Source organism: Dreissena polymorpha, chromosome 9, assembly GCF_020536995.1.
Source record: "Dreissena polymorpha isolate Duluth1 chromosome 9, UMN_Dpol_1.0, whole genome shotgun sequence".
Classification (NCBI taxonomy): Eukaryota; Metazoa; Mollusca; class Bivalvia; order Myida; family Dreissenidae; genus Dreissena; species Dreissena polymorpha.
In genome coordinates this window covers 14,169,155-14,182,041 of record NC_068363.1, presented here as the reverse complement: position 1 = coordinate 14,182,041, position 12,887 = coordinate 14,169,155, and the positions used below count along the sequence as shown (strand labels likewise).

General features: G+C 35.4%; 1 protein-coding gene across 1 annotated transcript in view; it reads left to right on the top strand.

The window, feature by feature from the left end:
• LOC127844160 (F-actin-uncapping protein LRRC16A-like) overlaps positions 1 to 12,887 on the top strand; it is a 104,482-nt gene that overhangs the window by 73,661 nt on the left and 17,934 nt on the right. The window contains exons 30-33 of the mRNA XM_052374186.1: positions 6,399 to 6,464; positions 8,486 to 8,637; positions 9,734 to 9,825; positions 12,363 to 12,452. Coding sequence (XP_052230146.1) covers positions 6,399 to 6,464; positions 8,486 to 8,637; positions 9,734 to 9,825; positions 12,363 to 12,452 — 400 coding nt within the window. The remainder of the gene's footprint in view (positions 1 to 6,398; positions 6,465 to 8,485; positions 8,638 to 9,733; positions 9,826 to 12,362; positions 12,453 to 12,887) is intronic.

Below are 12,887 nucleotides of genomic sequence, written 5' to 3'. Positions count from 1 at the left end.
GTGAGTGTCAGATCTTTTTTATCACATGGTTTTATGTTGGCTAAGAACATTACCTGAACTTTATGATAAAACCAGGAAGTGGTTTTTACTGGGTAACGTCTGTGAATGTTGCAAGGTAATTTCATCAAAATAACCCCATGACATTGGTCAGTCAAACAATGAGTAGCCAATTAAAAAGCTCAAAAAGCTATACATTTATTATGGTTATACTACATAGAACACAAAGTGTAGCATGTCTGAAAACATTCTTTATTTTAAACTTTAATGGGCATTTGCCTTTGAACCCTAATGAATGGAATTTACAAAAATAGGTGTTTAATTGTTTGCAGTTTCTCACTCAATGATCGGAATTACGGAAACTGGGGTTAAGACATTTTCATCCGTTTTAAGTCATGTTTCAGGAAGTTTGCAATTTACATTCTATCAGCTGTATCTTGTGTATACTGTTCACTGAAGTGATAGCCCTCACTGTTCTCTTTCACTAGATAATGTGAAGTATTATTGAACCAGTGTAAAAATATTCCAGAATGAAAACATCCTTCTAATTAAAAACATTCTTCTTATATTATGTTTGTTTTTGTATTCTCCATTGTGTGACCACTATTTAATTCATACATTCTGATAGATATTAGCCAGTTGTTGATTGTCTCACAATATGATGATTATTTAAATTGTTGAACATTTTATGCTTTATGTTGCAAAGGACATGTGCGACATTTAAATTATGACATCATCAGATTTAGAATGTTAATTAAGAATAAATGTATAGGTATGTGATACTGGTATATTATTATCAACTGTTGCATAATGTAAATGTACAACTATTTTATTGTAGGCAGCCATTTAAAAGGTACAGCCTGATATATGTGTCACACCAATTTGTAACATTGTATGCAATAGAGCTTAAATGTTATAAATATGGCAAAAATCAATCATTGACCATGAATGCATTCAACCCTATATGGCTATAAGTCTCATACTGCTGTACTTAAAGTATGGGTCAAGTGAAACCAGAATAGTGTTGTGATTTTCGGATTTTGCATTTATAGAAATTCAGATAAAACAAGTCAAATCATAGAACTCTAAAGGGCTCAAATGCATGAATACTTTATAATAAATTGAGCGTAAAGTGTCATCCCAGATTAGCCTGTGGAGTCAGCACAGGCTAATTAGGGACAACACTTTCCGCTGTTATCATATTTTCTGTTTAAATAAAGTTTCTTCGTAGCAAAAATCTAGTTTACACAGTGCACAGGCTAATCTGGGACAACACTTTACGCACATGCATTATTCCCATTTTTCTCAGAACAAGACACAATTATAGATCTGCTCTTGTCAGACTCACAACTGATCTGTATAACATTTGTTCCACTTTACCTATACTGTATGCATGTTCAAATGTGTAATGCACATTGTATAATACCATTTGATATCTGCAATTTGGTCAAATCTGATAATGGTTCCCTTTAAAACAATAATACACCTGATATGAAATTAAGTATGAATTCTTATTTGTATAAATATGTATTTCATTTTGTATTTCATACAGAAAAATATTTATTATTTTGTCATTCATGATTATGTAATGGAATATTATTGGTTACACAGTTAGTAACTGATGGTGTATGGGATATACACCATCAGTAATTTCATACTATATCTCAACAAACTACTTGATTACTTGGGGTGTTTGGAAATTACTCGGGTTGTTTGGAAAATACACCATGGGAACGTGACCGCTCTTAGCAAATCGGATTGGGTCATTTTTGTAGGAGGTGAAAATTAATGTCTCTTTGCTATTTTGTTTGTATACAATATCTAGAGAAATAATTGACGTTTGATCATTTAGGATTTTGAGGTCAACAGACTCATGTGAAGGTCACAGGAAATTTGTTGCCATATGTTATATAGAGAATTATTTGACCTTTGCTCTTGCAAATTGGAATGCTGGTTACGCAGTAACAAAGGAAGACACCTATCAAATTTGAGGTCAACCAGTCAGAGGTCAAGGCTGCACGAGCCTGAAACATAAAAAGCAATGGGCACATAATATATAGAGCACGCTTTTACTTTGGACCATAGAAATCAATATATTGGTTAGTTAGTTTTTATTTAAGGAACATATATCGATTTTTTGGTCAAGAGATCAATAGTCAAGGCCACAGGTGCATGAAATATTAAGGAAATCTCAGCATAAATTGATGGCTTGGTTTTAGGTGGGGTGGGGGATTCCTGTTATGTTGATCTGTGGCTTATTAATTCCATATAACACATTTATTCTGCTTAGAAATAACCAGAACAATAGCAGTTTACCACCAAATGACTCATTTAAGGGATTGGTAATTTCAGGGGCAATATTTTAGAAAACATTTCAAGCTAAGTAAAACAACATGTATTTATTTCCTGACCTTTTTTAGACAGTGTAGAAGCGGAATGAAATGTAAAAGTTATTTAAAGTATCATTTTTAAGGAAATTAATAGACATATATATCAATCGATCAACAAACTTGATAACCTTGCTTTTAAGTGTGATAAGTTCTTGTATTTAGTTTGGAATTGTATGTTGTAATTTTTCATGAAAAAAGTGAAATATTAGCATATAAATTATTAATTAAATAATTAATGTATTGAGAAAATAAGCAAACTGTGGAGGATGTAAGACATTAAAGCCTCATGTTTATGGAAATAACAAGCATTGTAAAATGTGTGCTTCGTTATAAGAAAATTCGTATTGGTGCAATATTTCAGGATGTTTGATTGAATATTTTGCATGTGCTGTTAATCAAACTTTTGAAACTTGGTAGTTGGGTATCCATAAATCATGTATGCTACTAACTAAGTGGTGTTTGGTATAGATATTGGATACTAAGTTACTAATCAATTGACTTCTGAAATATATATTTAAAATCAATTAAGCTGTTCATCTGTTAAAAGCTTCAAAGTTTCATGCAGATGAAAAAAAACTAAGTTGTTTTTGTAATCAATTCATAGTGGTACAATTTGACTGGAACTGGAAGCAGTTTCTATTGGTTAAAGTGAAAGTACAAACATGATCCGTCGCTTGTTAGACTGGTTCTTTGGCACAGTAAGGGTACAGGGAGAACAGAAAAGTAAGAATTTGTTCTGCAGGTTGTTTAGTTACACTTCTATGTCAAAACACTTGACATATTTTGGTAATCTGGGTCGAGAAATGCTTGTTTTTAGATATCTGTCTGAGGAATTTATATTTGAATCCTAGAATGAAATGCAATGTGAATGGATACATTTTGTAGTAATTTTTATGCAGTTCAGAATCATAGTTGATTTTAGTTTATTAATATAAATCATTTTATAAGCTCATCTATTTTTTGAAAAAAATTATGAGCTATTGTCATCACCTTGGCGTTGGCATCGGCATCCGGTTAAGTTTTGCGTTTAGGTACACTTTTCTCATAAAGTATCACGGCTATTGCATTCAAACTTGGTACACTTACTTACTATAGTGAGGGGACTGGGCAGGCAAAGTTAGATAATTCTGGCTTGCATTTTGACAGAATTATGCGCCCTTTTTATACTTAGAAAATTGAAATTTTTGGTTAAGTTTTGTGTTTAGGTCCATTTTATTCATTAAGTATCAAAGCTATTGCTTTCATACTTGCATCACTTACTAACTATCAGAAGGGGACTGTGCAGGCAAAGTTATGTAACTCTGACTGGCATTTTGACAGAATTATGTGCGCTTTTTATAATTAGAAAATTGAAAATTTGGTTAAGTTTTGTGTTTAGGTTCACTTTTTTCCTAAAGTATCAAAGCTATTGCTTTCATACTTGCAACACTTACTAACTATCATAAGGGGACTGTGCAGGCAAAGTTATGTAACTCTGACTGGCATTTTGTCGGAATTATGGGCCCTTTATACTTGAAAATTTGGTTAAGTTTTGTGTTTTGGTCCACTTTACCCCTAAAGTATCATATATATTGCTTTCATTCTTGGAACACTCGCAAACTATTATAAGGGGACAGTAAAGGACAAGTTGCATAACTCTGGTTGTCATTTTTACGGAATTATGGTCCTTTTTTGACTTAGTAACTTTGAATATATGGTTACATTTTGTGTTTAGATCCACTTTACTTCTAAAGTATCAAGGCTATTGCTTTTAAACTTTAAATTCTTTCATGCTATAATGAGGGTTCTGTACCTGTAAAGTTGAATTTTACCTTGACCTTTGAATGACCTTCACTCTCAAGGTCAAATGATTAAATTTTGCTAAAATTCCAAAAAAAACTTTAACATTGGCCATAACTTTTTTAATAGTGAAGATAGCAACTTGATATTTGGCATGCATGTGTATCTCATGGAGCTGAACATTTTGAGTGGTGAAAGGTGAAGGTCATCCTTCAAGATCAAATGTCAAATATATGGCGCCTGTCCGTCGGAAAACTTTAACATTGGCCATAACTTTTTTAATATTGAAGATAGCAACTTGATATTTGGCATGCATGTGTATCTCATGAAGCTGCACATTTTGAGTGGTGGAAGTTCAAGGTCATTTTTTTTTTTATCCAATATCATACATACAATGTAAACATGTATATGATCATACAACATAGATATTGTACAAAGCAATATAGTTCAGACATGTTATACAAGATATGCTAATATATATTTTTTTAGAGAGAAAAGAAAAGAACAACAGAGGAATAGTTATGAAATATGATGAATTGTATAAAGTTGAAAGAAAAACATACTGGACTTAAGTGTTTTGTTGTATATTCACAATGATCTTGTCTTGAAGTTCAAGGTCATGGTCATCCTTCGAGGTCATCCTTCAAGGTAAAAAAAAATCAAAAAATCAAAGCGACGTTCTCATGAAGCTGCACATTTTGAGTGGTGGAAGTTAAAGGTCATCCTTCAAGGTCAAGGTCATCCTTCATTGTCAAAGGTCAAAAAACAAATAAAACATTTCAAAGCGGCATTATCATGAAGCTGCACATTTTGAGTGGTGGAAGTTCAAGGTCAATGTCATTCTTCAAGGTCAAGGTCATCCTTCAAGGTCAAAGGTCAAAAAAATATATTTCAAAGCGGCGTTATCACGAAGCTGCACATTTGAGTGGTGTAGGTTCAAGGTCAAGGTCATCCTTCAAGGTCAAGGTCATTCTTCAAGGTCAAAGGTCAAACAAAATTTAAAAAATTCAAAGCGGCTTGATCATGAAGCTGCACATTTTGAGTGGTGGAAGTTCAAGGTCAAGGTCATCCTTCCAGGTAAAAAAAAAAAAAAAAATTCAAAGCGGCGTTCTCATGAAGCTGCACATTTTGAGTGGTGGAAGTTCAAGGTCATCCTTCAAGGTCAAGGTCATCCTTCAAGGTCAAAGGTCATAAAAAAAATAAAATCAAAGCGGCATTCTCATGAAGCTGCACATTTTGAGTGGTGGAAGTTCAAGGTTAAGGTCATTCTTCAAGGTCAAGGTCATCCTCAAAGGTCAAAGGTAAAAAATAAATAATTTCAAAGCGGCGTTATCATGAAGCTGCACATTTTTAGTGGTGGAAGTTCAAGGTCATGGTCATCCTTCAAGGTCAAGGTCATCATTCAAGGTCAAAGGTAAAAAAAATAATTTTTTTAAGCGGCCTTCTCATAAAGCTGCACATTTTGAGTGGTGGAAGTTCAAGGTCAAGGTCATCCTTCAAGGTCAAAGGCAAGAAAAAAAAGAAATTTTCAAAGCGGCGCAATAGGGAGCATTGTGTTTCTGACAAGCACATCTCTTGTTTTTTTCAAACATGGTTAAAAAACACAAATATTTATTTTTATTATTTTATTTTTGAAATACCGTCCAACCATCCCACCCAAGAATCCCCCCCCCCAAATTCTTTTTATTTTTTTTGCTTTTTTGGAAGATAATGTAATAAATGACCACACCCCCACACTATACACCCCTCCTCACTCCACCCCTCCCTCCTTTGTGATTGGAATTGAGATAGGTCTCTGCACCTTTAAAAAGAAAAATAGATAAGCGGTCTGCACCGGCAAGGTGGTGCTCTTGTTTGTTTATGTATTTGTCAAGAAATGTGTGTAAATTAACAGATAAGTTTACATAATGACATATAACTACAGTCCATTGACTCCTTGTTAAAATGTGTCATTTTTTTTTACAGAGTTAAGGCATTACTTAAAGATCCTTTAAATATAGTTTGTTTTAGGAATCAAGATTAAAAGGAACAAAAACAGTCAAAATTGTCATGAATTGTTTTTCTTCAGTACTTAGTTGAACATGGTCAAAATCAATTATTATTGTCATGATCAAAGGTTATAGTTTGGGATAATATAGGTCAGTCATTAAAGACAACAATCATGAGAATGGTTACAGGTTGTAGTTGTGCATAGGCTTGAGATTTGAAGCAAAGTTCTGTTCCTTATTACAGATGGCCTGGATGAGGAGCCAAGTCTTACCCCCGTACCGAAACTTACCCATGCCTTACCATCACCAGGTAATTCTTCACTTATTGTCTTAAACTGCTCTAGTCTACCCCCTTGTGTTACCCCTGTACCAAAACTATACTCTGCCTAACTGTCCCTAGGTGATTCAGAATGTATTGTTTCATACTGTCTCAGTTGAACCCCTGTACTTAAACTTACCCCTACCTTACCGTCCCCAGGTGAGTCTGCACTTAACTGTCCCAGTCTAACTAATTTACCAAAATCAGCCCCTGACATACAGAACCCAGGTAAATCTTCCGGTTTTATCCCTTCACCGAAATTAACCCCTACCTCACCTTCCCCAGGTTATTCGTCACCTATTGTCTTATACGTCTCTAGTCTTACCCATGTACCAAAACTGAACCCTGCCTAACTGTCCCTAGGTGATTCAGAATGTATTGTTTTATACTGTCTCAGTTGAACCCCTGTACTAAAACTTACCCCTACCTTACGGTCCCCAGGTGAGTCTGCACTTAACTGTCCCAGTCTAACCAATGTCCAAAATTCAGCCCCTGACAGACAGTACCCAGGTGTATCTTCTGGTCTTACCCCTTACCTTCTCCAAGGAATTCCTAAATTATTGTCATATACTTTCCCAGCCTTACCGCTGTACTGAGTCCAACCTCTGCCTTACAGTTCCATGGTAAGTCTTCCATTCTAACCCCTGTATTGCAACCGAATCTTGCCTTACAGTCCCTTTAAGTCAAACCCTTTAATTATTAGCCAATGAAAAACACACTGTTGGGCAACAACTATTGGCATTGTTTGTATTTAAGTTATTACTTCATACGATTGTAGCCACTGGCACTTGTCTTAACAGAAGCAAAAGTACCTGCAATTTCATGTTTCTTATTATGTCCCCCACTATAGTAGTGTGGGACATATTGTTTTTGCCCTGTCTGTTGGTCTGTTGGTTGGTCTGTTGGTTTGTGCCAACTTTAACATTTGCAGTAACTTTTGCAATATTGAAGATAGCAACTTGATATTTGGCATGCATATGTATCTCATGGAGCTGCACATTTTGAGTGGTGAAAGGTCAAGGTCATCCTTCCAGGTCAAAGGTCAAATATATGGGTCAAAATCGCTCATTTAATGTACACTTTTGCAGTATTTCCAAATTCAAGATAGCAACCTGATATTTGGCATGCATGTGTATCTCATGGAGCTGCACATTTTGAGTGGTGAAAGGTCAAGGTCAAGGTCATCCTTCAAGGTCAGATGTCAAATATATGTGGCCAAAATCGCTCATTTTATGAGTACTTTTGCAATATTCAAGATAGCAACTTGATATTTGGCATGCATGTGTATCTCATGGAGCTGCACATTTTGAGTGGTGAAAGGTCAAGTTCAAGGTCATCCTTCAAGGTCAGAGGTCAAATATATGTGGCCCAAATCGCGAATTTTATGAATACTTTTGCAATATTGAAGATAGCAACTTGATATTTGGCATGTATGTGTATCTCATGGAGCTGCACTTTTTTAGTGGTGAAAGGTCAAGGTCAAGGTCATCTTTCAAGGTCAAATATATGGGTCAAAGGTCAAGGTCATCCTACAAGGTCAAACGTCATATAGGGGGACATTGTGTTTCAAAAACACATCTTGTTTTCTTTATAGATCTTCATTTTCATAAACAAACTGTAAGTTTATATTACACAATATTTTCTGCGGTTTCAAACAAAACAACAATTTTAAGTAATACAAACATTTCCTGTATGAAGATATGATTATTCTTATATAATTCCTTCTTCTCATGAAGAGAGATTTCCAAGTGCCGTGTATATCTTTGTGCAATTGCAACAGCTTTTTTCACATAGTTTGACTTTGTTTTGTTTTGTATTGAAGTTAAGTTCCAGGATATAGGGTATTTTAATTTTATATATGAACTAAAGGTATTTCATTCAGAATATGACACATATATGACTCATATAATACTTATTTCGTAAAATTGTGATACTTATTCTAGACTAAGCTGAAAAAAGAATATAACTGCCTTTTAAATAATACTTTAAATCCTGCTTGCTTGAATCTGCAGTTGCTGTTGATCTTGACTCTATTGGTGACCTGCCAACGGGCGACCGGCTGACCCATGTGACCAAGGACCGAGCCCGCCTCAAAAAGAATGTGCGCCCAACTGCTGGCAGACAATCTGCCATGACTGGCTCTACCTCATCTGAAAATGTGAAGGCAAGTTGAAGTTCCTGTGGGAAACAATCATCCATTTTCCAAAAAATAAAGATAAGTCTGTTCACTTAGTTATCTTGCATATAATGTTAATTCTGTTACTACAAGGTCACAATATACATAAAGATTTCTTTAACAAATTCAAATTCAATGTAAAAGCAATAACTTAAACAAAAAATAAAGTCAAACTTGTGGGTGTAGAGACCCTCATAACCATACCTTTTCTTCAAGAGCATTCGAAGCCTAATTGATTTAAACAATGACAGAGATAGGTCATGTGGTATGTAAGAAAGAGCTCGATGTGAATCAACAGTCACTGTTTTACTTGCTTCTCTCCAGTTGATGAGGGTTTCCCGCCAACTGTCAAAGTCTCATGTAGTCTCCAACCTAAAAGCAAAACAGTGAATTGGCAGTATACAATAATGTTTTCCCTACTAAATGCACACAGAAATATTCAAAAATAAAGTCATGGCAAGTGCCCATCCAGAGAATTGTGTCTACAAATGAATAAAATTCCCCTTTTTAGAGGTTACAGTATTGAACACCCAAAATATTTAGTATACTGTAACCTACAACACTATTTGTTTGGTGGACAAAATGGTGGCGGTAAAGCAGTATCTTACATGGTGAGTTAGTTTTATTGGCAGCTGGCAGGTGGCCAGTTACAGATAGTAGGGACAGATCTAGAGCAGGGGGCTGAACCCAGCTATGTTTTGGTTAACCCTTCCCCACTTAGAAGCAAAGTAAGAATGTCTATGTGCAAACAGTATATAAAACCAGAACAGCCTGCGAGTAACTCGCAGTCTGTTCAGGTTCTATGCTGTTTGCTGCTCACCAGTACCTAAGGTTTGGAGATAAAGCCTTACAAACTTGAATTTAGTAAGGAAGGTCTTCAATTAAATATAACTTTCCAAGGGACTACAAATGGGTGAAAATACGTATATCTAAGTGGAAAAGGGTTAACTGCTTGAATAGGATAAGCTTGACCAGGAAAAGTATCAGTAGGTCAATTAAACTCCATAATATGACTGAAATAGTGTTAAAAATGGAATTATATCCAAATAAACAAAGCCCTGTGTTACTTGTGTCGTTTGTGCAGGTGGATGAAGGCATTGAGGGTTTCTTCTCCACTCCTTCTGTGGTGCCCCAGAGTCCTGTGAAGAATGGACCTAGCAGCTCCCCGTCACCTAGGTAACCTCTCATGCATCTCCCACCCTACCCCCATAATCTGTGTGGGTTTCAAATATGATCATTATAGGACATGCTGCCATAGGTTGGTCATGTGTTCTATTCATTATTGTAAGGTTTAGCTAAAGTATTTTCATCATTAATGTGGTTGTAATTGTTTCCATTTTCTTTTAGAAAGTCATATTGTTCATAATTATCATACTCATACTCATGAATATAATCACTTTTTGGATGGGTTTGTTATTTGATCCGCATCATGTAATAAGAAGTTCAGTCTTACTAAACATTTGTCATACAATCATATTTCTGCCATGTTCAAAAATCAACCTCAAGACACTTTAAGCATTGGAAACATGGTAGATAAATTTGTTCCTGGTACCTTATGTCAGATGTCCTTGTTTAGTAAAGGTGCATGGAGTTTTAAAGCATTCAAATTATAATATTTATCCCACTTTTACAGCGAGATCGGTTGATTAAAGCCCCGTTTATTAAATTTCATCTATAATCAACGGCAAGGCTATAATCAATGGCACGAAATGACGTCATCAACTGCTGAACCGGGACTACTTTTTCCCACGCACCTCGTCACCTGTGTTTGCCAAGTGCATCAATAATAAAAACAATCTCAAATGTTTGTCAATCTTAATGACCTTAAAACAAAGGAAAGTAGCAAAAAAACGTGTTTTTTTGTCATTTATTTTTATTAAAACCTCAAGTATTAGGTAAATTTAACACTATGCAAATAGGTTCTGTTGTTGCTCCCCTTTGAAGAAGTCAGTGCGAGTTGCTCCCCTTTGACCGTACAAAACGATCGTCTGGACCAAGAAATCCTGTGTTAATTTACAAGCTGTACTTGGATATGCATCCATCTGATTTTTCTTCAAAGCATCTTTTCTACCTGGCAATACGCACAAATGACACTGCATCCCGGTGATTCTTGCGTCAACAATTGGGTGTCAACAAGTTAGGTCAGATGCTGAAGGCCATGGCAAAAGACTCCGGCTTTCTCAAGCACAAGAGAATAGCGAACCACTCAGTTCGCAAATTCCTGGTCCAAAAATTTCGAAATACAAATATCCACCCACTGAAACCATGGCAATAACAGGGCACAAAAATGTCCAGTCCTTAACCAATTATTCCAACATATCTGTTGAACAGCTGCAAAAGTGTTCATTCTTGCTCAGTCCAGTAAATGTAACAATCCAACAGTTCCTCTTGTACACCTTCACGCACCGAAACTATGGCCGAAATGCAGCCTAGACAACCACTGTCTACTGTCGAACAAGTTGATCTTGATGTTCGCCCCACCCAGTCACTTCACGGTTCACCAGCGTTCGAACAACTTTGCCTCACAATTCTTTGGTGCCACTTTCAACATTCAAAATGTTAATGTATATAATTAGCTTAAATCCAAGTTATCTTTGTTATTTCGTCACGAAATAACCACATATTATAACAAAGAAGCAAATAATGTGCACCTCATGATCGACTCGATAGTTTGATATCGAAAACGAATTGTGTGTGGTGTTAGGCTACATTGTAAACAAATGTAGTTCCTTGTATATAACAACTTAATGTCATATTGATATCATAAAACTTAAAGATTTGCAATTCAATATGATTAAAATTGTTATTAATAACGCTCGACACTTTGTTACAGAACGATATTCTGATTTAAAAAAATGATTATTTGATCAGCGGTTATTTTTGGAACGCGGAGTAATACACTGACCTTGGTTACACTACAGTCATTATCAAAGTATGATAAACACTCGTGAAAACTTATTTTGTTTAAATAAAAAAAGTTTACTGAATAAAAGTGGGATAAATAGAATAATAGGTCAGTGTTGATTATAGATCAGGTTTATCATGCTCGGCACGAAAACGAAAAAGCACTCGCCAAGGCTTGTGCTTTTTGTTTTCTAAGCCTCGCATGATAAACCTGATCTATAATCAACACTAACCTATTATTCTCTATATCTGTCTGCTATTCATAACCAATTTATTTAGTATGCCCTCATTTCACAGTATTTAACCCTTTGCATGCTGGGAAATTTGTCGTCTGCTAAAATGTTGTCTGCTGAATTTCTAAAATTAGCATTTTCTTCGATTTTTTTCAAAGAATATTATCAGAATAGCAAATAGTTTGGATCCTGATGAGACGCCACGTTCTGTGGCGTCTCATCTGGATCCAAACTGTTTGCAAAAGCCTTCAAAATTTGGTTCCCGCACTGAAAGGGTTAAACAGCTTTACTGTTTAAATATACATTCATATTTTCTTTCATTTAGCGCTAATGTTTCCTTGACAGTAGTAAATTTTCTGCTGAGCATTGCAATACATATTTTAAATCAGGGAAATGTATTATTGTCAACAATTGTAAACAATTTGTATATTTGAACTACTCAATTATAAATTTATAAAGTTACACATTTCAGAATATTTATCAGCTTTTATCACGTTCACCAAATTGCTACAAAAGTCATGAGGATTTATGTGGTCATTTGTATGTCTGTTCATCCTTCACTGTTGACGCTTACAGCTCAAAGTCAACACCAGAAAGTATTAAAAAAACCTTTGGAGGATTATTTAACATGAAAAAAGGCAAAAAAAATAAAGACGAGAAGAAGATGTAAGTCTCCATGTTATAGCTTTTGTATGGCTGCTTGACAGTTTCAGCACATGTTTTTAGTGCGCCTGAGCACAATGTGCACATGGTGACCTTTGTGATAGCCTTGAGTTCTTCATTTGTCATAATTTGTGGGTCAGCATCATTGTCCTTGTGAGCACTGTAGAGGCCACATTTGTTGCCCAATCTTCATGAACCATGCTCAATGCATTTGTCCCAATGACATCTGGCCGAGTTCAAAATTCAGTAATGTGGTATCAAAAACTGCATCGAGTTAAAGAATTAGCTTGTGAATTTTAATTGATTCCCTAATCTTCGTTAAACTTGGTCAAAACATTAATTTGGTGGTAATGATATATCTTGTCCATTTTTTAAAAGGGATCCAGTCCATTGAAAAACATGGCTTCCATGGGGCTGGGTAGGTTTCCTTATCTGGTT